Source organism: Brugia malayi, assembly GCF_000002995.4.
Source record: "Brugia malayi strain FR3 genome assembly, contig: Bm_v4_Chr4_scaffold_001, whole genome shotgun sequence".
Taxonomy (NCBI): domain Eukaryota; kingdom Metazoa; phylum Nematoda; class Chromadorea; order Rhabditida; family Onchocercidae; genus Brugia; species Brugia malayi.
In genome coordinates, this window is record NW_025062478.1 from 8,483,649 (window position 1) to 8,508,421 (window position 24,773).

At 31.9% G+C, this 24,773-nt stretch overlaps 5 protein-coding genes across 7 annotated transcripts; 2 read left to right on the forward strand and 3 right to left on the reverse strand.

The window, feature by feature from the left end:
• Nucleotides 1-225: 225 nt before the first annotated feature.
• Bm10525 (Uncharacterized protein) lies at nt 226-1,346 on the forward strand (the record flags this gene model as incomplete). 2 transcript variants are annotated; one of them, XM_043082146.1, is made up of 5 exons in its annotated part: nt 226-237; nt 434-529; nt 719-829; nt 935-1,024; nt 1,236-1,346. In XM_043082146.1, the coding sequence occupies 5 exons, from the start codon at nt 226-228 to the stop codon at nt 1,344-1,346; spliced, it is 420 nt and encodes a 139-aa protein (XP_042938080.1). The 2 variants fall into 2 exon arrangements, with proteins under 2 accessions (XP_042938080.1, XP_001901534.1); XM_001901499.2 differs by having other exon boundaries at nt 440-529.
• A 486-nt stretch (nt 1,347-1,832) lies between these two features.
• On the reverse strand, nt 1,833-6,605 carry Bm3623 (Uncharacterized protein; the record flags this gene model as incomplete). 2 transcript variants are annotated; one of them, XM_001901498.2, is made up of 12 exons in its annotated part: nt 1,833-2,028; nt 2,998-3,133; nt 3,366-3,560; nt 3,911-4,090; nt 4,295-4,385; nt 4,500-4,611; nt 4,784-4,920; nt 5,060-5,182; nt 5,271-5,354; nt 5,652-5,786; nt 6,048-6,213; nt 6,373-6,605. In XM_001901498.2, the coding sequence occupies 12 exons, from the start codon at nt 6,603-6,605 to the stop codon at nt 1,833-1,835; spliced, it is 1,788 nt and encodes a 595-aa protein (XP_001901533.1). The 2 variants fall into 2 exon arrangements, with proteins under 2 accessions (XP_001901533.1, XP_042938081.1); XM_043082147.1 differs by lacking the exons at nt 5,271-5,354; nt 5,652-5,786; nt 6,048-6,213; nt 6,373-6,605 and having other exon boundaries at nt 5,060-5,125.
• A 4,240-nt stretch (nt 6,606-10,845) lies between these two features.
• Bma-pqn-73 (Uncharacterized protein) lies at nt 10,846-18,964 on the forward strand (the record flags this gene model as incomplete). The annotated part of the gene is made up of 11 exons (XM_001901496.2): nt 10,846-10,930; nt 11,585-11,982; nt 13,691-13,885; nt 15,080-15,244; nt 15,786-15,917; nt 16,032-16,182; nt 16,450-16,644; nt 16,832-17,005; nt 17,179-17,708; nt 18,057-18,188; nt 18,905-18,964. 11 exons carry the CDS (start codon nt 10,846-10,848, stop codon nt 18,962-18,964), a joined length of 2,217 nt encoding a protein of 738 aa, XP_001901531.2.
• Nucleotides 18,965-19,903: 939 nt separating this feature from the next.
• Nucleotides 19,904-21,830, reverse strand: Bm10524 (Uncharacterized protein; the record flags this gene model as incomplete). Its single annotated transcript, XM_001901495.2, has 5 exons — nt 19,904-20,164; nt 20,539-20,786; nt 20,964-21,090; nt 21,329-21,478; nt 21,591-21,830. The coding sequence occupies 5 exons, from the start codon at nt 21,828-21,830 to the stop codon at nt 19,904-19,906; spliced, it is 1,026 nt and encodes a 341-aa protein (XP_001901530.2).
• Nucleotides 21,831-22,781: 951 nt separating this feature from the next.
• Bm10523 (Uncharacterized protein) lies at nt 22,782-24,026 on the reverse strand (the record flags this gene model as incomplete). Its single annotated transcript, XM_001901494.1, has 4 exons — nt 22,782-23,056; nt 23,255-23,341; nt 23,458-23,688; nt 23,924-24,026. The coding sequence occupies 4 exons, from the start codon at nt 24,024-24,026 to the stop codon at nt 22,782-22,784; spliced, it is 696 nt and encodes a 231-aa protein (XP_001901529.1).
• Between the last annotated feature and the right edge of the window lie 747 nt (nt 24,027-24,773).

Consider the following 24,773-nt stretch of genomic DNA (forward strand, 5'->3'; position numbering starts at 1 on the left):
AAAATCATACCCTTCATTTCTCTGCCTTCACATGGATTTCTTTCCAACTGAAGGTGCTTCCTTATATGTCGGCTGATCATATTTTGCATAAGTGCAAAACGAAATTAAATAGGTACATGTCACCGAAAAATGAGAGATATCATCAGAAGGCATATTTTAAGATTTAAAATTGCGTATCCATTCATTTTATATAACCACGATTAAATTTTTCGGTTGACCGCTAAAATGGCAGCCAAGGTTCCCTATTAATTAAATGATGATTAGAAATGATTAGAGTCCTAAATTTCCTCACAAAGACCCCTCATTTATTTAATTAATTCCAATCCTGCATAAAATATCACAAATAAATCCGCAGTACTATTAGCAGTGATGAATAGAATATAATTTATACCTAACAAAATTCGCGCTAATTGACTAAAAGTAGAGAAGACAGATTCAGGTAGCTGAAACTGCAAGTACAACACCTGTCGAGCAGTCATCGCCGACACCAACACACACTTCCACAATAGGAGAAAAGAAAAGCGAATCGGTATACTTCCAAATATGTTGATAATACCTCTTGCTTGTGTGAGCTTTAAAATCAATTATTAAAGGCTCTCAAACGTGCGATTTCATACTATCATGAAAAGACAGGTAATATTAAAGAGATTAGGAATTTGAATATTTTAAACATATTTCGAAACAAATAACCATACTTTTCACAAACATGAGTTACTAGACAAAGCGATCGCATACAAAATCATCGGGTTCCAAACGGCGTAAGAAAAAAAGGGAAACATTGCCTGAGGGATTCGACCAATGGCCGGAAACTGATCAGAAATATTATCAGGTACTTAAATACCTGTTACGAAGGAATTGAGAAGTCTTTACTGATAAAAAAGTACGTCATAAAACCAACCCAAAAGATTTGTCCATCGAGTATTAATGGTTGAAGGATATTTCGGCCCTTTTACGCGACTCGAAGGCAACCAGAAAACAATGCAGCTTCACGAGACACAAAATAGGAGTTTGGAAATCTTTGAAAGTAAAAATATTTTTCTATTTATCGTCATTACTTAACTTAGATGTGTTGTAGTTTTCGTTTGAGCGCACTAAAATCACGCTAACGCATTTGCACAGCACTCTTACAATTTCTACAATTTTGGCATCTTTAAGGCCTTATAATTCCAGAAATAAATTCCGGAACCTGGAATCGTGTTAATAATTTTAAGCTGATCCAAAATAAATAATTTCAGCTTCGCTGGGCTTATCATCCAACGCATAATACTGAAATGAGTGCTTATAAGAAAGCACTAAAGGAAGTGACACCACTGGAAAAAACTGAAAACCTTGATATCGACTTCTAATTTTCAAACAAGAATTAATCACACATAGTGTTTCACATTGAATAAAGCCTAATAATGCGAAATCTCGAAATATTCCAACAATTCTGCTTAAATTATTCATATTTGACAGTCTTAATCAAGTGACTTATGTTTTTTCTGAACTGTTTATTTTCTGAAAATGGAACGAGATACACAAAAGCATATTCAATATCAAAAGCGTCACAATTATCATGGACAAGTTTAAAAAATTTAACAAAATTCGAACTAACTGGCTGGAGTATCTCAGTGATTATTCGGATGCTGTAAAACATCATGCACCGGAAAGTGACATTTTTGAAAGGCAGAACAAGATAAATTCTAGTAATATTCAATTTCTCACATTAGAAATATATAAATTGTTTAAGAAAAGTACGCCGCTTTCAAAGCAAAATATTGAGAAGCAATGAAGAAGTAAAAATTTTTTTTCACATTCAAAAATTAGATTTCCATAAAAGATAAAAGATACCATCAAAGTACCTCCATAGGTTCTGTTGCATTACCGAGCATTGTATATGCTTGAACATCAGAAAGACTCTCACATTCTGTGGTTCTAGTACGTTTTCTTGGAGTATTCTTTGACTGGTCTGCGATTTCTGACGCATCTTCCTTCTCGTCCTTTTCAGTATTAGTGGTATGAGATGGTAGTGAATTGTCCCTTCGAGATCTATAAAAGAGATCTATTGGTTGGACAAGATAATTAAGATGAGGCTTTAGTTTTGATAAAAGAAACTTTACAAATCAATCGATTGCCCGTTAACTACAGTACTCTCTCCAGCATTCAAGCTTCCAGTTTTTTTATGAAACAAAGTCGAACAGCTTGAAGTTCGAGAATTCAAGAAATTACGCCAACTTTACAGTTCATCGTCACTTCCGAAACATCATGAGAATTGGGAAGAGAGAAAAGATGGTGATGGAACAAGATTAATGTGACACAAAGATTAAAGTAGAATATCCCTTAATTATTTGAACATTGCTCCCGTTTCTGAAATGGAAAATCTCATTTACCGCTTCAAACTGAAAGTTTTTATTGCTTCTATTTTTTCCGTCAGGAAAATACTGTTCTTGATGAGTTTCATAAATTAAATTGGGAAAAGTTGACGAAATAAAACTGAAGGTGAAAGACGCTAAAAATATTCAATTTTGTTTGATGAAAGAAATTTCACAAGTCAAATAGTTTTAAGGTGGAAAAAGAACTTAAGAAAGACGTAAATCATCAAATTCTTCACTGTTATCTTCTAGTGTTAAATTAAAAAAAATTATCTGAAATAACTAAAGAAAGTCTCTAAACGTACGGAAAATAATATTATTAACATGAAAAAGTAATATTATCTCAAAAGAAGAAAAAGAAAAAGTGATCATGATATTTTTCTACCAGGATTGAAAAAAGTGAGATCCTTACAGCAAAAAAGATGAAAGGAGGCAGGAAAAAGAACATATAATATTTTGACCGGTTCCGTTCGTATCAATAAGACTAATATTGCGAGGGAGAGATGCAATCCTAATGACTGTGTATCCATATAATGAAGTCGAGAACGGAATTTGCTACCTCATTATGTGGGGACAGAGCCTAAGATAAGAAAGTATATGAGTTATCAAGTTCTTTTATCCTTTAGTGTTAAATAAAACTAATCACTTGAAAATAGCCAACGACTTTGTTCTTCGTGGCTCTTGAACAGGCGTAGTTTCCAGACTGCGGTTTAATTCATCCCAATGGGACATTAAATCTGACACAGTGAAACCTTTATTTGATACTGTCTGATGAAGAACATCTGAAAAAGTATAATTATAAGTGCAATTCATTTGCAATACAATTAGAAAAAGAAAATCAAAGAAATTCGTAATAAAAGAATCAAAAATTTTTGGTTTTGATTTTAAAAACTGTCACCAATTTCCAGATTTCTGTTAAAAATAGATGAAACCATCTTCTGAAGGCCTAAATAGGAAAAGTAAGAAGTGAATTGTCCTATCATCTGTGAATTGCCAAAATTCAAAATAACTCACCACTAAAATCAACCAAACTTATCCGTGGTGAGTTCGGAGCACTCTTGCTTTTCCTCATCAGTACCCTTTTTCGAAAAATTTCACATTCTGCTTTTTCTTGAAGTTCACGGTAACGCTTCACATGTCTGCATGCTTTTCCAAGCACAACGATACCATTTACTATTTTCAGTGACAATAACAAAATCCATGTGAAACCTGAAATTGCTCCAAACATCATTTAAGTGTGTATACGAGTCCACATATGTAGTTGAATCCACACATGTGGTTGAAGAATGTCAAGGAGATTAACATTGAAAGGTTAATTTTTAAAAACAAATTAACAACAAGAAGTTTGTAGTTAGCCTAGTGAGCGACTAAATAGGTTTAGGGTATTTTTTTTTGTCAAGATATCAAGAGTTAAGAGACAACCTATTTATTTAAAAAGAGGTTCCAACATGGAATCAAGATATAAAATTACTTTCAACAAATTCAAATGTATCCAAAAATATTAATGAAATTAAAATAAGACAGATCTATACTAAAGCTTGCAATCACAAGTAACTTACAAAACACAAGCTGCACGGATGTAATAGTGAAATCAAATGTTTGAGTAATAACGCGTATCAGCATAATTGTTAATGGAATAGGTATAAAACCCATTCGTCTTGATACTTGGTCTGAATAATCTGAAAAGGCTTTCTCGTCGCGGCTCCGAACAACATCAAAAGCAATTGTTATCGTAAAGTCTGAAAAGAACATTCATCAACGTTTTTTCTTTTTCACGAACTTCAAAAATACAATCCTGAATTCACGAAGTCCAGCTTTTTTTCCTTTGTATTTTAACTACTATTTAATAGTTTAAGCAAAAATGGGTGAACAACGACCTAACTCCTCAAATAATTGAAGTATGGAACGAAGAATTTAGTTAACCTGAAAAATAATAATCATACCTTGATATACCTCCGCTGGTATTTCATTAAACTTAGTGATGAAGGCGTGTTTTAACCAGTCAACAATTATTTCAGCAATCGTCACCAAAGCCTAAAAAAGCTGAAGTATACAACTTCCATATGATGCAATATAAAAATAACATTTCAAAGCCAGAATACAAAATTCATGGTTTTTAATGTGATATAAAATAAAAAGCGAACAAACAAGATCTGGCAACATTTCCATGAAATGCTCGAATTTCCAATTCACGGCCATCATATTTCGTACAACCACAACTGCTAATAAAGTAAAGATATGAAAGCGCTCACGAACATCACTGGAAATTTTGTTTTTTTAAAATCTTAAACTATGAAAAACATCTCCCTCACCAAACACTTTCACATTTCCATTAATAAAAAAACTAATATTTTTAACTTTATCGAAACATATCAAGTGTAAAATATGGAAATCAAAAAATCTGAGAGTAAGATGCAGAAGTTCTATAATACCTGCAAGACATCTGGAAAAGATTTGCCTTAGCGAACTTTTTAAAGACTGAACCTTTCAGTTCAACAAAATTATTGGACATCATTATAGCAAGCAGTGCCTGCGTATGTGAATTAAAAGCAACATTCAAAGTTGTGGCCTGAAATTTTGCTAAAGTCATATTTTGTATGAATGGCATTATGAAGGGGCCTATAGCTTACAGTTAAAGCAACTTAAAATAATACCATAGAAATTTTTTTTTCTACTAATCTAACAAATATTTTTCATACTAAATGTACCTGTAATAAGACGAGTATTGTATGTAACCAAGTATAAATGATTGCAATAAATAGGTGCACAAACATTCGCACATAACTTGATGACGAATGTGTACTTGACCAAAATAAGGCGTCAAAAATATCCTACAATTTATAACTTTAAATCAAGTTAAAAGTGTTCAGCACTCTCAATGAAATGCCAAGTGAACGAAAAGGGAAAGAAAGCACATACCTGACCGAAACTACTAAATAACTTGTCGGCTACTTCAAGCATATTGTAAAAAATATAAAGTTTAATTACACCTTGTCCCCGAACCTGAAATTAAGTTTTGGAAGAGAACCAGCTAACGATACTTTCTACAATGATTTATCAGTTATTAAATTCAAAAATAAAATGAGAACAAAGACAGTGTAGCAATGTAAAAGAAAAAATCAATGAAATGCAGTTAACAGGAAGATAACAAACTATTGTTTTTTTTAATGTAATCAGATTTAATAAATTAAAAAGGAATGAAAAAAGTACAGAATGTACGATCTCGATAAAATCTGAAATACAGCTTCCAAACAATTAAAATTTTGTTGAGGAATTTACAAAAGGAAAATATAAGAAAACCTGGTGATACATTACTGATGTGTCAATCAAAGTCATGAGACATGAACAAACTGTCACAATGAAAGCTTTCAAAAAATCACAAGTATTAGATGCGGTCCATTTCCTTGACCATAATAACAAACCGACGACAGATGTCTGCAATTGAAAATGATTAATTTTGAATTAACCATCTATTTCATACTTCAGACATCCTGGACATAATAACAAACTCAGCTTCAATTCCAATCTCTTTTTTTCCAACACAGTGAAGTATTAACCCCCATCTATAAATCTTGCAAGCAATATGTAACACTTTCCGATTTTATCCAATTATCTAAACATATTTACTGCTAAATCGATCACGATAAGATGTAAAAATAATACTGCGTTTTAGAAATCGTCCGAAAAAAGTCTTACCAATAACCGAATTGGTAGAAATGTAGATAAATGACAAAAAGCCTCCAAACATTGCAATGTACCATAAAATAAAAATTTCTCTAATTCAATTGGTATCCTCAAAAATGCACTTATTTTCTTCTGTTTTTCCGTATATCGTAATTCATCGTTATCAAGCGAATATCCCCTTCAAAAGATCTGCATGAAAATTTGACTAAGTTAATTTATAACAGTGCGGTAATCTGGATATCAGGAAAAACTAAGCTCTTAACATGATTAAATTCAGGAATTATTTCTTTTCTACTTCTATTTTGAAATAAACTTCAGATGAAAGATTAAAATTAACCTCGTAAGTTCACCCTTTATATAGTCCCAAAAACTTGGCACGTACAACCATTCCCTATCACCATGTTCTTCGCAAGGAGATGCTGATATATCCTGACTTCCTCCTTGCGTCTCTTCCTTGAATCGATCAACAACATCTGACTCCTCTAATTCACTACACTCATCATCAATACCAATATTTGCCTTCACTTTCCGAAAGCGAACTCCTTCATTGGTATGAAAGTTCATTTCCATATCTGTATGAATAACAAAAATTGCAATATTAATAAACCAATCATTCATCAATACTTAAACTATTTAATTCCGTTATAATTTTCAGAGTAATAATATAAACCGAGAATTAAGTCTCTAATGTCATTTATCTGACAGTTATTCTCAAGAGAAAGTCTCGTTGAGTTTTCATGCCTTAGTTTAGCAAAAAAGCAATAAATAAATAAATGAGTCATAAAAAAGCGGAATGATATAGGAGCTAAAAATAAAATTTCAATTCGTAAAAATAGCAATCATAATGCCAACACCAATATCCTTTGGTATTTAACTTAATGCTTCTACTATGCAATCTGTATTGATAACAAATATACTAAAGAATTACTGAAACGTTTGATTTAAAAAAACTAACATAAATCACAACGAATCCAATAATGACAGCTATCATTAGAGAAAGTTAGGAGTAGATTAAAAATAAAACAAAGGAATAATTCTGAGTCATCATAACTGTCAATTCATCGCTAACATTTTATCATCGATCCATTCTCAACCTGAAAATTCTCCCTCCCAAAATTATCTACAAACCATCATTTCATACTCACAGTCAACAGTGTGCATTTCGTTTTTATGTAGGCAACTCGACCACAAACCTATGGTCACAAGGCGACCACCTGGACTTTCTCTTCATGTCATCTGAAACTCTCCGGTATGTCATCGTATTTCTTGACATTACGTGAGAATGATTTGCAAGGGATTTGTTGAATTACAAATGTTCCAAGACAGTAAAATGTTGCAAATTGAAGGCTTTTATTCAAGCGTATCTTTCTGCTTTTATCATTTTCCATTCTTGTCAGCGTGCTGTAAAAGATTTCATTTTTGCTATCGAATGTTCATATGTTAGTAATTTCTCCATTCTGAATTGTTCAAGCTAAAAGGGAAGTATTTCAGTAGTAGCCAGGTAAATTGGGCTATTCTGTCTCTGCATAATTTCAGATAAGAAACTAATTAAACATCTAACAAGTTTTTTGAAAAAAAAAAAAGAAACAACATAAATATTTCTTAAAATAATAGTAGATCGTCTGCTTAGAGATAAATCAAACTGGACAAGTGTCCATCGAATCTGAGAAAGGAGCAAAAGGAGCCGAGAAAACTCACACAGAAAACAGAAGAATGAAGTTAATTGATACAAAGGAATTTTGAGATTTCTTACTTCAAACTCTAAACTTTATTGACCAATACTTAATTGTACCAAAAAAAAAAAAAAAAAAAAAAAAAAAGCAGCAGTAAATATGCTTAACAGTTAGTGAAGAAGGCAGACATAATTTGGCTGAAATGTTTTCAATCAATGATTTGTTATTTTAATTATACCTTCAAGTGGTGAAATTAATCCAGTCCGGTTTTCTATGTAATAAACCTCTCGGAAATCATTCTTACTAATCGTGATAAAACTGCAATTTTATCAATTCATTTTCCTTTTAAATTTTAATTCTTTATTTCAGAACAATGTTTTCAGTCAGTTGCGATTTTCTCATCCTATTTCGATGCATTCAGAACTTTCAAAGTTTTTTGATATTATTATTTTTGGTGTATAATGTTTTGTAAATGGATCAGATAAAAGATAAATTCCACGGCTATATTATGCAAGCTTTTTATGTTCGTAATCTTATCATTACGAGAAGAGATTATTATTATGAGAGTTATGCGATTGTTATAATAGCTCGAATATCTTGTCGGAAGTAGGGATTAAAGCTCACGACTGAAGTGTTGATAAGATCAAAGTATTGGGTCTAAGATAATTTTATGTCCGAGGACATGTAATAATACAATCACTTGTGTATAAACAGCTAACGTCAAGAATAGAGGATTATCCTTTTTCACAAGCAAAAATTAAAATAGTTCTAAAAATAAGAGGCATTTCAAAGATCTTTCAGTTTTTAGCGGTAATACAAGTGGAAAGTGAGGAGAGCAAGAGAAATTCATTCATCAAAAAAACGTTGTCTTTCCTTACTGATAATGAATCAATGTTTGGTTTTCATAGTTATATCAAAAGTTTTCTGTTGTATTGCATCTGGGCACTTATTGATTGCCTTGAACATTCAGAATTTCCAATCATCCAGTTAAATTTCAAAAATATGTCAATTAAAAATTTCTCTTCATTATTTTCCATTACCTAAATCTTACGAACATAAATCATCGATTTGCTAACCATTCATTTGAAAATCCAGCAAAAATTTTTTGAAGATTAAGGAGTATCATAAAATGATCATATTAAACTCTCTCTGCTTCCTTGGTGTGATACGCACCTGGATAATCAAAAGGAAAACATATATCTTTTGCAAGCTACAGGTGAAATATTAGGGTGAGCAAAATGTTAGCTGTTTATATTGCTGATAAGAATGATATAGGTTCAACACTATTTCATCAAAGAAATCATATTTCAACTTATTCTGATTTGTTGACAAACCGTATTGTCATCAGTCTATGCTAGTCAAACTAAACATTAACTGAAATTATATTCATTTACTTGCTCATTTTATGCATCTCCTTTCTACAGCAATTAAGCTTTAGATACAGCGTTATTGCCTTAAACAATTCATTTTTAAACCAATTTGGCTTCTCTTATGCAAATGTATTTAGCAAATTTCACTTAGTATTTAGTCAACTTGAATTTAACTCAGTTTTGTTCAATTTAACAGGATTTAATTCGATATTTCTATTGCAGATTGACGAAATTGCAAAGGAACTTGTTCAGTTCCATTAAGATCTACAAAAGCTTTCCGGTAGTCATTATCAATCATTTTTGACAGTGACTTGGTTGGACTCATCGTAAATGAATTAAAATACTGGTTAATAATCAAATAGATAACACTAGACTCGATTTTAGTATTGGAATTAACTGCTGAAAAAAATTAATGCAAGCTGATTACAATCAGATTAGCGACACACGTAATAGCTATTTCAGAGAGGTGGAAAGGAATTAAATTAGAAAGTGTGTGCAAATTTTGGATGGGATTGTCCATGTGAAAAATTGCCCATATTGAATTCTTGATGCCAGGTTGAAATAATTTCGGAATGGAACTTAATTGCACACCTTAACACTTCAGAAAACTGCAATTAATCTATCCTAAATTTATTTTCACATTTTTTTTCTCAAATATTCATATGGTCATTATGTTCCAGCATGTTGCCTAGCAATCCAATGCTTATTTCAATTGATAGAAGGTCAATTTAGTGTCCGAAGTATTCAGATATGAAAAAAAAAAAAAGGTTTACAAGTATTTTTTTTCGATACGAGAAAGAGTGAGTTGCTGTAATCAAAAAGGTGCAGTAAATCTAACATAATTTATTTTGTATTTGAGTAGTTCTCATGTTGAACTAGAAGCGACGAATAGACAGCTTTTACTTCCGGCTTGTAAGATGTGTAAACTGATTTAGGAAAGAAAAGAGTTCTTAATTTTCTTTGAAGACTTTAAAACAATATAAAGGTAGAAGTGGAAAATGAAGAAAGAAAAACTATTTCTATTTTTTTTTAGCTTTTAAGCATCATTAATTTTATTTTGTTTTGAAGCTTAAAAAATTAAGGTGTTATGCTTTCAGTTTTAAATTTTCATCTAAATTTATCAAGTGTTTAAATTTAGATGAAATTTTTTTTTTCTTTTAATAAGCGCTACTTCCCATCATATATCAATAGATATGTTTAACAGTATCGTATGATAAACAAAGGAATAGAAGTTGTTTCATTATTTTTGTCATCACAGAAATGAGAGATTAAGGTCATTCTAAGGTGATTAGGGTACGCTGTTAAAGTTTCGGTCACTTGTTACGGGTTTAACATAAGTTATCTGTAACAGTATATTCATTATAAATGAGGGAGAAGAGAAATGTTTATATTCTGAGCATACTCTTGAGAGAAATGTCTCAAATCAGGGAAGGTCATTCCTCTAATCAACCGAAATGCTGATCTTCAATGTCCTTCATCAACTCTTTTCTTCTTTCAAGTTCCTTTATTTCTTTCCTTCTTCCACTTTTTATTATCCTTCCTGACCTTCCCGTCTTCCCGTCATTCTATATGGAAATCTCCCCCGCACGCGCATAACCCGTGTCACACTCCTCAAGGAACCGGTTCTTCCTTCTGTTCACATGATCATCAACAATATTGTTCCTTTTTGGGAAATGATACAGCTATAGGCCATTTACACATGTGCGTCTTCAATCGTTCTCTGATCATGCATAATGCTGCGGTGTCATGAAATTTGTTCAGAAATTTATGCAAATCGGACGATCAAAGACTCATTTTCAACAACTTAATGCTGAACTTCGATCAGCCGGTAATTCATCCTCTTTCTTCACAGGTAATTTCAGATTTTTTCAAGATAAAACCGTTCTCATTCCAAATTATTTAGACGTTTATTATCGATTTTTGCTACTGCATAAGCAGCAATGGTATTTAACGAATAATATGACAATGTCACAACGGAATGTAGGTTGACATGGTGGAGGAGAAAGAGACGAGGAACTTCTTTTGGACATACGGTTTTATCAGGATGACATTCAAGCATTGTTAGCTTATTGATAATTAGTGGAATCTGAAATTTGTAGACTGAAGTACTCATGGCTTTTAATTCATTTAATAGTTGGACATATGGTTTTGGCAAAGGAATATCATTTTTTTAAAAAATCGCTACTTCCTGTCTTTTTTTTGACCCATCTTTTTTTATATAAAGCTCTACGAAATAATCGAAAGCAATCACTCCAGATTATTTTTCTTTCTTTTTTAGTCTTTTCAACTATCATAATTCACCTTACAATTATAATCACTCTCATAGTTTTTTTAACATTTTGTAAACTGAAGCGTAAATTACAAAAAAAAAAAAACTATCCTTGAACTTAAAAAAATTTTTTCTTAATCGTAAACTAATTTACTTCACTCAAAAATAATTAGGAAGTAAAAAAGGAATTATGAGCACTAAACAATTTGAAAATCCTTTCTTAAATTTCTTTTTAAGGAGGTCCACCACCTTCTTATCGTTCTTCAACGAATGCTGATGACAGCGCTACACTCAGTAGTACAGAATCATCCAGCGTCCCAGCAACGACATGTTCTATCAAACGACGTAATTCTTGGATAAATTTAATCGAAAATAATGAAAATTTGTACGGAAAAGATGTACCACATTCTATAGAATCATTGTGTGCATCAGCTGTAGCAACGACAGTTATACCAACACGTAACGCTAATAATGTGATGTCTCCCTACCGCACATGGATTGAAAATACATACGGTAATAATTATCACTTCCTGGAAAAGTACAATTTAAATGGACGATATGCGAAGTATTTTACACCCTTCTACGTGTTAAATTCAACCGGCGATCCGATTGCTATATCCAAATTGAAGTTAACTGTAAGTCTCCAACTTTGTTTATCTTTGTTTATTCATTTGTTTCCTATAAGTAGTGAGCAGGTAAGCTACCTAGCTTATTTATGTATCTATATCACTTGTTACCTACCTGCTTATTTCATTTGTTCAGCTCTTTTTTGATAATCATTACTCTGTCTAGCACTTTGTTATTGTTAACATAAAAAAAAAATACTTTGCAAAGGTTTAGAACACACATACTGCAGCCCATGAAAGTGTCATCTGTAGAATTCATATTTGAGACATTGCGTTGTTTTATTTGTAATTAAGTCTTGTTGCAGAAGAAATACACAGAATATATTAAGCTGTCCTTTTGTTTTATTTACTTTTGCAAACCCACTTGATCTTTCTTGCACTTCCAATCTGAATCGGAATGTTGACTTATTTCGCCACAACTCAATTAGTTTGCCGTGCCTACAGAATGTTCTCTTCGCATACAACGGACTAATTTACTTATCGTATAGTTAATGTAGCGAAGAGGAATTTTGTTTGTTTAGTGCACTAGTGAGGATCAATGTTTGCAAATATTCGTATTTCATTTAAAGATAAGGAAAAAGAGGTAAGAAAGGTAGCTGAGAAAATTTTGGTAATAAAGAATTAAAGGTGATGATAATGATGATGATTCGTGTTGAGTTTTCTCAATCTTCGTATATTTTTTCTCATATTGCTTTTTGAATGTTAGACAATGACTGATTAACGGAAAAAGAAGGAAGACAAAAATAACGTAAAAATATGAAAATTACAGAAAAACATCATCCAGAAAGTGAAGTGAAGGAAAACATCTGTCCACGCATGTGTTTACTTCGCAAATTAATGAACGATATAAGTAATGTGAAAAGTAAAGGGAACGAGCACGAATAAAAATATTCGCAAAATGTTTAGACCAACCTACACTTTGTAATTTGTAAAGTTTATTTATTTTGTATTCATAAAGCATAAGTGACTTACGTTATGTAAGAATTTACATGTTTACGCCTAGATTATTTAGCTTAGTTATATTTTTTCATATTTTTATACGTTACTTGTAACATCCTTTCGCATGAATGATACGAAACAGATGGAAGTATTCAATTCACGGTATTATCATCTGAGCTCATCTATTCTCGTTTCTAATATCAATTTTTTCTTACCTCTAATCACACTGAGTCCTTGTAAAAATTAAAATTCAAATTGTCTTTTTTTGTTTCTCCATTTTGCTACCTTCTAGTACAGAGAAATCGGTTAATATGGTTACTTACAATTAGAACAATATCCGAGAAATAATATATAGATTTTTTGCGATTCATTTTGGGAAGTACGTATCGAAAGGTACTGAATTATTCATTTGCACTTTCTCCTGCCTTTCCGATTTATGTTTCTCAAATCCCTGAAACCATTCATATCACAGGTATGGTGGAATACTTAGGAACCAAAGTGGATTCTCTTGCAAATGTATAATTTTAATGAGACTGACTGAACAGGTATGTTATAAAAAGTGGCCATTTGCCAATGTTATCCAAAATTAATTGATGGAAACAAAATCAAAAAAAAATAGTTTGTTAGAAATTGGTTGATGTTTTGGTTTTAAACAGTCTTTTTGTATTATACCAAACCTAATCAAAATACATTACTAAATATTGTTCACATCCCAAAAGAATACGGTATTCCATTGAATATTTCATATGCATTAATTTCCTGCTAATTAAATTTTCAGAATTATGATTCACAATGTAAATTTAATGGTACAAGAGAAAGGTCACCAGCAGGTTTTTCAAAACGCGACCGGATGATTGAATTGAAGCACTGGTTTCGAGAGCCGAAAAATAAATCTTACGTGTTTACATTATTGTTTTTGTTTATTGCGTGCTGCATTATAGCTGTCATCTCATTTCTCAGCATGGGACTTGCGGTAAGTTTTTTTTTTTTTTTCTCTTTTTTTTTTTTTTTTTTTTAGAGACATTTTAGAAAAATGTAAATTCTTCATCTGAAATTCCCAGAATGCGGAAACAAAATGAAGGGAGTTAGGAATGCTAAATAAACAATCTGATATAAGTAAAATTAAGTAAAAAAATTCACCAAGTAGAATTTTAACATTACCCCATATAATTCATAGGAACCAATCGTATGTCGCACAAATAAAAATGCAACACTGATTGTAGGAACAGCCGAAATATCACTTTCAACATTTCGTGAAAATGTCTTTCTGAAAAAAAGTTACAAACGATCTTTTCCTAATATGGGTACAAAAAAGATTAGTGAAATTAAGGATTTACAACGTGCACATTTGAACATAACTTTCTTATCTTATCAGCAAGCCCACCAATTATAATCACAGAGCAAGTACTAGTACGTGTTAAATCTCTACAAAAATAGAAAGAATCAAAATATCACTGTGATACTTATTTTTGTCTTACACTTTATATTGAATATTTAATTAAAAAATCTTGTTTCTTCTGCTTAAGAACAATGCTTGGAGAGTCAGCAAAGCCTTCCGAAAAACTCTCATAGAGCGCTAATTTTCAGTTTATCCAATAAAATACAAGAAATATCTTTCCGTTCCAATTCTACTACAAACTTAGTTATATCTGAGCCAATCGATGCATCAAAAGTTGAAACAAAAAATGTTTAAGCAAATCGTTCTTGTGCCTTAATTTCTGATTTTTATTTAACTTCTGACTTGATAAAAGGGTGCTGAGGTTATTCCATGGAAACACTTTCTTGCACATCGTAATTAGTATGTCAAAATTCCAAGCTCTGATCAAACTTATAAATTGAAATCATTTGTTCCTTCAAAATTGTTGATAGAGAGTAACAAAAATGCTTGTAAAATTAATAATAAAGGAGGAAAATTTAGCTATTAGAATTTAATACGATGACTTTTACAAAAATCGTTTTAGTTTTTTTCTGAGAAAAGATTTTCCAGCAGTCACCGAGAAGTTTTATAGTGTGTAGATTAACTTGAATTGCAATTTGCACAATAATTCATTAATGTAAATTAGAACTTAGCCAATTTGTAGTAACATATTTAGCCGATCAACATAAAAGTTATTTGTGTTGATGTACGACTAATCGTTAATGTGAATTTAATCTTTAAATTCTGCAGCAAGAGTCGCGAAATTTTTCTTGGATGCCACCTCTCATATTTCGTAACCAGCAAGGAAATTCGACTGTAATCAAAATGTATCAAAATAATCGTCAAGTTAGATTCGAAATATTGGGGAATTTACCAATTAAGAACAACTATATTGCTATATACGATTTTAAAATGGTAAATTTTACTTTTGAAAAATCATTCAACTTTTAGGTTTTATTGAAAATATAAATGATATGAAGAGGCAGAAAAATCACTTGTTTTAGAATAATTAGTAGTTACTAGTAATTATCAATTCTAATTTGAAGTTGGTGGAACTTTTGTAAGATTTAAATCCTATTTCTGGAAAATCTGAGGCGTGAGATGATGTACTCTTTTGCATAATTTGCATTTGTTGCAGTAGTTTATTAAAGCATCATCTGTATAATCTTCATGATTTTTTCGAATAATCGGTTGAGATTATCTGAAATTACGTTTCTATAATTAATCTTCTGTGAGATTTATAAATCAAGCAGTATTAAAACGAGATGATAAAGTTAATGTAATTAATTAAGCTATGAAATGAATGTATAAATTCTGGTAAGTTTCATATTACTCAGTGTGGAAATAATGTTCACGGTGTTCAAAGTAGGCTATCAAAATTAAACTTGGTAAAATATACATGAATAAGGATTGCTGAAAATGTTGTGTTTATGCAACATTCAGAAGTGAATTATAGAGAAGAATAGCAATAATTGATTCAACTCTAAAAGACAGTAACAAAAATTTGGTTTGTTTTGTGATGAACATGAATGTGTCAACGATGCCCGATAAGTATTCTCTTGAAATTGGTGCGCAAAATGCTCTTAAGGTCTGTTTCCTCCTTCATTGACGTTCGGTTCACTTAAAATTTCTTTTGATTACTTTTCATTATTCAATTGTTTTATAAATTAATCACATATTTCAATTTTATTGTTATTTTAAGCGTAAGGAACAAATCTATGGATGGGAAGAAGTGTGGAATTTCTTGCCTGGTTCATATTTCGGTAATTCGTCGGCACTTTTTGATCCCTCCATTCCTGAATGTGATGGCGTACGGTGGATCTTGCTTAATTATACTAAATCCGATCAGAGAGGTATATCTTTGATTTTATTCTGAAAATAGTGAAATATAATTCTGCAGATTTTTGAGCTTTAAAATATATATGTTCGTGCATTTTTTGAGCTTAAAATATATATGATAAAATTTGAGATATTAAAAATATATATATGATAAAATTTGTTTTAAGCTAAAGATCTCAAATATTTAATGAGAACAGTTACTGTCCAAATCTCACAATAATATTTTGAAGAGTATTATTGTGAGATTTGGAGATTCAGCTTTGCAAAAAGACTTCATTCAGGAAAGAGATGTAGCGATTGTTATGATTTCTGTTTACCGGAGCTCGGTATTGAAAGGGATTATTTGAGAGCGGAAATATTTTTAAATATCATACGTCGTAATTGCTTTTATCTTTTCGTACCGGAGTGGCGCTTCTTTGCAGCAGCATATAATGACAAAGAGAATGAGTATAATTCCGAAAAACTTTATTACGAAGGTTAGCTAATCTCTCAAATTTAATTCAGTTGAGATTCCGATTTTAATTTAAATAAATAAATATACTTATTTATTTATTCCTAAATTTTTTCTTATCTTTATTTAGTTCAGTTTTAGTCCTTAAAATTCTCAAAATTGTAGCAAATTTTTTAATATTTTGAAAGAAGAGAGTATGTCAAATTTTGTAGGCCGGAATGATATAAATAATGGCAACAATAACAGGAGCATCAATAGCAATGATGGCCGTAATTATGAGAATCATCTTAATGAAATACAAAGTACTATTGATGAAATTGTACAGCCGGTCACAGATCAACAACAAAATTTCGAATCGAAATGGATTTCTCTGCAGGAAATACCGCGTTAGCTTCATTTACTGATTTTAATTTGTACTTGATGATGTATGTTTGCTTCGGCAGCTTAATATAATTACCGATTTGTTCAAGTAAAGGCGCACACTTATTGGTGGATCAAGTAAACCAGAATACTAGGAAAAATTAGTTGTTAAATATTTCAAATATTTTAATGTTTCTAGAACAAATTTCAAACTTAGCCGTGGATCAAATGAGCAATACTGCATCAAATGTACGGAATATTCCATCAAATGCTCAAAGTATTTTTGGGAATAGAAAATATCAGCAGCAGCAGCAACAACTAATGATGGGAAATGGTTACACTGGAAGTATGTCACCAAGCGTTTATAGTAATTTCAATTTAAACAGTAATAGCAACAGCTTAAACAACGATCAGGCTGGATTTGAAAATAGAAATAGCGATTTTTCGAACGATTATCGGATGAAACCTCTATTGCCAATGCCGCCACCAAGTTATCCGGTTCAAATCAATCAGAAATCGTCTTTTGATCACGGAAACTCCTTCACTGAAGTCCTACAACCCTATCAAAATTTTGGAGGTGGAAATTTACGACAACAAAATAGTGCCTTCGCCAATAACAAAAGTATTGGACAGTTCGCTTGGCCGACTAAATACAGGGAATATTCGAGTGCTGGTTATAATGCACAATTATCCAGTAGTCAAATGTTCAGTGGTGTATCAAATGCAGTGGTTAGTCTGATGCTGTTTAAATAATTGAATAATGAGCAAAAATAAAACACATTTTAACTTTATGTAATAGGGAGAGAAAAAGAAAGAGACGAAAAGAATGAAAAGTTTTACAAAATCTAAGCATCAAACATGTTTAAAAATCAAGCACTTTTATCCAAATATTTGTTCAGCATGCACTATTATTAGTCATATGACACAATGGTATTGAAGGAATTAGAAACTGTTTAAATTGAAATTTGAAAATATATGATTGGAATCTCCGATAGTAATTGTTTTCAGTCTTTTCTAGCACATAATTGTTTTTTTAATTAGTAATAAATATTTGAACAATTACAGAAATTGTTTTAGAGCATCGACGGTAAAAATAATCAACCAAAAAGTATTTACGATCAATCGATCATAGATGATGAAAGCATTTCCAAACAATCGAATTATTATACCTCGCAGTCTGTTTACGTGAAGCCTGAGCAGAATGATCAGGTAAATGACAATTTTGTAAACATTTTTTGTCATTCAATTCATTATCACTGATAACACCATAGTTATCGGTATTGTAGAATATCATAACCTAAGCAGAACATGCTTTGAGATGGAAGAAAAAAAAAATTAGGATAAAAATAAATATTTCCTTATCCATTAGTCATTCGGGTTTTCTTCTAGCAGATGAAGAATTTGAGCTGCGCAAATTCACTTCTGAGATTATTCAAAATTAAACAAATTTTTGTCTGACAAGAATTATTTGATAGAAAGGAGGTTAAGCAAACGCAGAAACATGGAGCTAAAGGTTAGAAATGGAAGGTCACCTTTTGATCTTCCTAGAATGTGTTTCATCCAGAATAACCTATCAGGATTAAGAAAATGTATTTATCAGTTGTTATCATTTGCATTTCAACAATTTCGCAATATAGTTTTTATCCCCGAGCATTTGGAAGTTTTTTTTTTCCTATATTATTACAATTATAATAATTAGGATCGAAGCCATCACCAAAAAGTAAATAAAATTAACTGTGATAACTGATTTTTTTCAAAAGAATGATTTTCGCTTGATATAATGACACGGAATTATAATTAAGCTTGTTTTATAATTCTAGTAAGTGTCTTTAGTCAGGTTTTCATCAAGTCTGTTATTATCGGATCCGTCATCAAATTTCAAACTTAAAGCTTAATAACAATCCAGTTGCTTATTTTTTTTACAGAATAATGGCCCAGGAAGTCAGCAATCAATCAATGATCAAGGATGGATTACTGTTGGTTAGCAAAACTTAAAATAATATGAACATCAGTATTTAATGATTATTGTGCTAGTAATAAACTAGGTTTTCTGTATTTTTCCAGTCTTGTATTTTTGAAGAACAAGAAAAATCCAGTAAAAAAATGGAGAAAAACTTAGTGTTTCTAAAGCTTGTAATATTTAAATTTTAAACACCTCGGACTAAAGAAAAAATTAACATTACCTTCTCAAAAAAAAATAAATATTGCAAAGTGATACAGCTACCCTGCTTGTTAAATCTACAAAATCACGTCTAGTTTCTACTACTTTTTGAATTCATTCTTATTCTATCATATATTTTTTATCTTTTGTTACTTGTATACAATGATGATGAACCGTGTATTCTGGCCAAAAATTTTATACTTCGACGTTGTTCACTGACAAAAACATGAACATTGATGTGTTTTTTTACAGTGGAAAAATTTCTTGTAAATTGCTCATTATATTTATGCTCAAAGCAGAAATTAAAACTTTTGAAGTTTTATTTACTGAACATAGCATCTATATTCTGTATATTTTATTACAAAATTTACTTTCTAACAATCTCGCTCCATAATTCGCTAGTAATGTATGAAACTTACAAAGACACTTTACAATTATGTTGTAATCCAGCTCACTTGAAGTAAACATCAGCACCGTCATACACATAAAAAAGGGGTAAGCTTAACGTAGGACTCTTAAAAGTTGAAGACATGTGACGAACAAGATTCAATTACTAATATAGAATAAGCATACTGAGATGTATGTAAACAAGTCAACTAAATCACGAACGCTATTTGGATACGGTCCTATATACCAAGGACTTTCCATCCTAGACATATTTCTTTCAGTTAAAAGTGCTTCCTACTAGGTTAGCAGCTCACCATTGAAGCCGTTATCGAAATGTTTACGAACAATAACAGTATAAATGCGAGAAACAACCTACTTACAATTCTGTATGAACAATTTTTGTTTCCAAATAATTTTCCAATTTCCTAAGTTTACGTAGCAAACGTTTATTTTCTTCCTCTAAACCACTGATATCTTCATCGAATACATTAAGCTTGCCCAATTTCTCCTGCTCTTTCTTCACAGCCTTAAGTTCTTCATCGTGATACTTCATCTTCTCAAGACGTTTATCAAAATGGTTCAGTTCTACTCGTATTGATTCCAATTCTGACATAGTGAAGTTCGGATTCTGCGTTGCCTAAACTAAAGAATCGTTATTATGAATTCACAAGAACTTGTGATAATGAAACTTTAAAGTTAGGAAAAAAAATTAATGAAGATTTTGAATAAGTGTTACTGCTATATAATCCTTGTTTCTCAGTTTGTTCCTTATTAGGGCAACGTGTTAGAGGTAACTTTTCTTTTTTTGCTAATTCTACTAACCACATTTTTTGCTGTTACAGATATGGAGATAACATACATTGAAAGAAGCAATAAAACATGAGAAAAAATTTGTCGCCTCAAAGTGGACTATATTTTTTAAAATAGCAGTTATCACCAATAAATCTTGAGCAATATAAAAACTGAAAGGATCAATGTATGAAAATAGAAAAACGCAAGAAAATAACTAACCAAATGCCACAAATTCTCCACTTTTTCATTATTGAATACTTTCCGCGATACTTGTAAAATTTTTTGATGCAATTTATCATACGAATTTATAATGTTATTATGATGGACTTTCAGTTCACGATTCAACTTATCACTCATTTCGAAAGAATTTTCAGTTAAAGTATTATCATTGAGCTCGTTGAACAGCTGCACTTTCTCCTCATACAATGCCATCTTTCGTTCATGATCTCTCAATTCCTTATGAACAACTGAAACAATTTATTCACATACATTAGCTATGAAAATAGTTAAAAACTGCAAAATACCATAAATTCAAATGAATAGTCAACTTTAAACACCTAAAATCCCCAGTGTCACTACTCCGATCAATATTTCTTCTGCACAAACAAACAAATGCACATAAACGCACAAACAAGGAACTTTACTTTTCTGTTCATTTTTAGAAAAACGCGAATTCTGCGCAGCATGCCAAAGTTTTTGTAGTTTTGGATCTTTAAATTTCTCTGAAGAAAGAATACTGTTTTCTTCTTCTTCGTCTCGCCACTTGTATTTCTAAAATACAATGTAAATTTTCCTTCAACTGTTGCATCAATTCGAAAATTTTTAAGTTTAAGCTTTGAGAATAACAGAAACGATTTCTATCTGGAGATCTTAATATATCACAAAAGATAAAAAAATATAAAAATTTAGATAGGAAAAATAAAAAATTTAAATAGGCATGATGCACAAGATACACACTTTAAGAGTGCATATGCCTTCCAAGAGAAATGCTTTAAGGTACTCTACATACCTTCATATAAGCAGTCACTGCTGATCCCAAACCATACTTCTCAAGAAGTTGTACAAGCTTATTATCCACCTCTTCCAGAACTAATTTCTCATTTTTTATACTCGCTGCTTTCGCAGACAAATAAAGCGAGTCAAAGTTGTCCAATTCATCCTAAAAATGACAAAAATGAAGTAAAAATACAATTCAATCTTCAGACAAACCAAATAAAAAATTTCAGACTTGGCAAAATTTCAGCAAGAAGTTCTTCATCTCCTATCATTACCTTCAAACGTTTGATTAATGCCTTGTCACTAAGATGATGTATGGCTTTAGACCAAATAAAATTCAGCTTGTTAATGCGAAACGACACATCTATCCATGTATTCGGACCTGTTCCTAGGCATAATCGCATCCCAACTAATATTATCAATGATAATGTCATGTTTATTGACATCATTTTGCAATTCTCGATGCCAATCATTTCAGTAACATCCTCCTCAACATGAACAACTTTATTGGTCATAAACAAATCGCGCTTTAAGACAGAATTAAATGGCTCAACGTTCTTTAAAATTCAATGAATCACATATTTTTTAACCAGCTCCTTTAACCACATCAACAATGCCGCTAATCATACCTTCTTTTTCCATTCTTTCAACAAATGACTCATTTAAGACTCCAGGTCATTAGTTAAACTGCTATCACAAATCACAATATATTTCCCAACTTAAAATACCACAAAAAAAAAAAATACTAAACTTCTTAAAAGAAATGACAGCAACGAAGAAGTTGAGCCCAACCTAAGCTCCCAACGGAACGGAATTAGCGCAAGCTAAGAAACTGGACCAACTTGCCAAATGCCAACAATGCGTCCTCTTTAAATGCCACTTTTATGAAATTAGCGACAGATCACGGCCCATAAGGTTAACCACACCGCAAAGAGCTCCCAAGGAGATTGCAGTTTTCTCGGGAGTATTAATTACACTTGTTTGGTAACTCGTGGAATGAAGTTCTTCAATTTCCTTAGAATGACAACTTTTAATTGAGTTCGCATAAAATTTAGTGAATTTGAAGAAAAACATTAATTTGATAGTTGTGTTCTCACATCACTTTTTTACTTTATTATTAGATCCGTGGCACAATAAATGGTATCCTAAACCTGAAATTGGAAAGTTGCGGGCTTCTCTATCACCCATCTGAATTTCTCTTTATTTCGGTTGCTTATTTAGTACTCACGTTACGTACGTACGTACGTTCACGTTGTCCGTTACGTATAAGGACGTATGATATGATAAAAGCGTATCTTACTTTCATGAAGCATATTGAATACTATTGAATGCTTTTATAATTTCTTTGATTGTAGCAATATATTTGTATATCTAACAAAACAAAACATAAAGGAAATTTAAACGAGACTATGTCCAAATTAAAGTTAATAAAAGGTCTAAAATTTTATATCAAGGTTTCTTCTGGATTAATCCCAATTCCCGCCATGATGGAAATTATGGAGATGCTCATTACTAGAATCTTTCCATCCATCTTCGTGTTCACTATTGCCCCATTCCTTGACACCTTGCTTCCAGGCACCATGATTGTGACCATGCCCATTACTACTTTTGCTACGTGCGACTTTATCCCAAGCAGAATGCGCCAAGCCGTGATCAGCGTCTGCATGTTCATAACCTTCCTTGAAACCACCATGGTTAGCGTCTTTTACATGGGCTTCTTTCTCTGCTTCGTGATCATAACCTAAAAGGCACTTTCAGTGTGAAATTAAAATATTATTTGTGTTATTACCTAAAAACAAAACATAAAGGAAATTTAAACGGGAAAAAAAAAAACACAAAAGTGAGCTGTGTGCTTAGTTTTTTTTAAAATAAGTTACCAAACTTTTCGAGCAAAAGAATTTAAATTGAAATTTTTATGTCGTCTAAGTGCAAAACTCACCGTTAGTTCCCCAATATCCTTTGGAGTAAAATCCATGTGGTCCTGATCCTTGTGTGAAATATGAGTATTTTTTGTGTCCTTCGGCTCCTTAAATGAGAGAAAGAATGTTTATAGAGAATTTTTGACAACAGGACATCAACTGTAACGCTTTTAGTTCACTATTCGAGACAAAAGTCCACAATTAAAAAAACAAGATTCCTCACCAGAAAGTGCGTGTTCTCCAGCTTCCAGTGCATCAGCAACATGTCCATCGGCAATATGTTTTGCAAATTCGGAAAATCCGTCCGCAGCGCCCTTGCTACCATATGCGAAACCGGCATGATCTCTGTCACCATATTCATGTCTTTTATCGCCGTACTCATTTGCGCCAGCTTTTCCACCCTTTGATCCGCTGAAACCACTCCAAGCAGTGCCATCTTTATCCCAATGCTGTCCTAAAATTCGACAACTTTTCGAACTATGCGGATGTAATTCTATATTATTGAAATTATAGTTGAATGATGCACTGAAAATAAATCGGAACAGTAGATTTTCAATTCTACAGCAGTTCATCCTTGAAGTGGTTAATTAGTAGGTTTCCCAGATTATGATATGTCCTATTGAAATGAAATGCTCAGTCTAGCTCACATCACTCAATAAACTCTAATAAGGAATTGTTAGCTGACCTACCAAGATCCCATTCAGGAGCAGGTTCATGATGAAACCATTCGGAGGATTGTGCATACTGCAATTGAATAATGCAGCACAATGCGAAAGTGGTCGAATCGAACATTTTCGTTCCTTTCGGGGGATCAGAGGAAAATAATATTTGAGAGAAGAGGAAGAAAGAAGCTTTTGAACAGTGTTGGGTGCTTGCTGAGACGTCCGCATCTCAATTTATATCCATTTGAGAAAGAAGGTCAATGCAATTTTCCAGGGAGATGAATTCCGGCTAGTTCTTTGCATTTCTCTCTCCTCCTTCCACGACCTATAATTATTTATAAAAGCAACACTTCAACGTAATATTTAATGCTTCATCTCCACTCTTATATTTCTGCTTCTGCACTCAATACAGGTTTTACGTACAGTTAATGACAGGCTGTTGTGATTCTCATTTTTCTATCAGAAAAAAATATGAATCTTTTATTATTGCCATTAAGCGGAAAAAAAAGCAATAAAAGTAGAAAGCGAACAGTTATTCAGTGACAAATATATGCATAGCAGCCGAGAGATCCTACTATAGTTGCGAAAGAAGTTCCGTTTATTCATCTCAGGACTTTATGATAAGAATTAAGAGCAGTAATCGAAGCAGTTAAATGCAATCGAGGGAGTGAACAAGTAATTTCCCATTGAATAAATTGAATAATTTATTCGCCGTAGCTGAAATTATTTTACCACTTGCTTCGAAATTTAGGAAGCGTTGTTTGAAATCAGCAGTGTAACAATAACGTCACAACGTTTAATGTATCTTTGTTAACATATCTGTATGTAAACTAAACTGTGATTAAAATTCTTCTCAATGTAAATGATAAGTGAGATC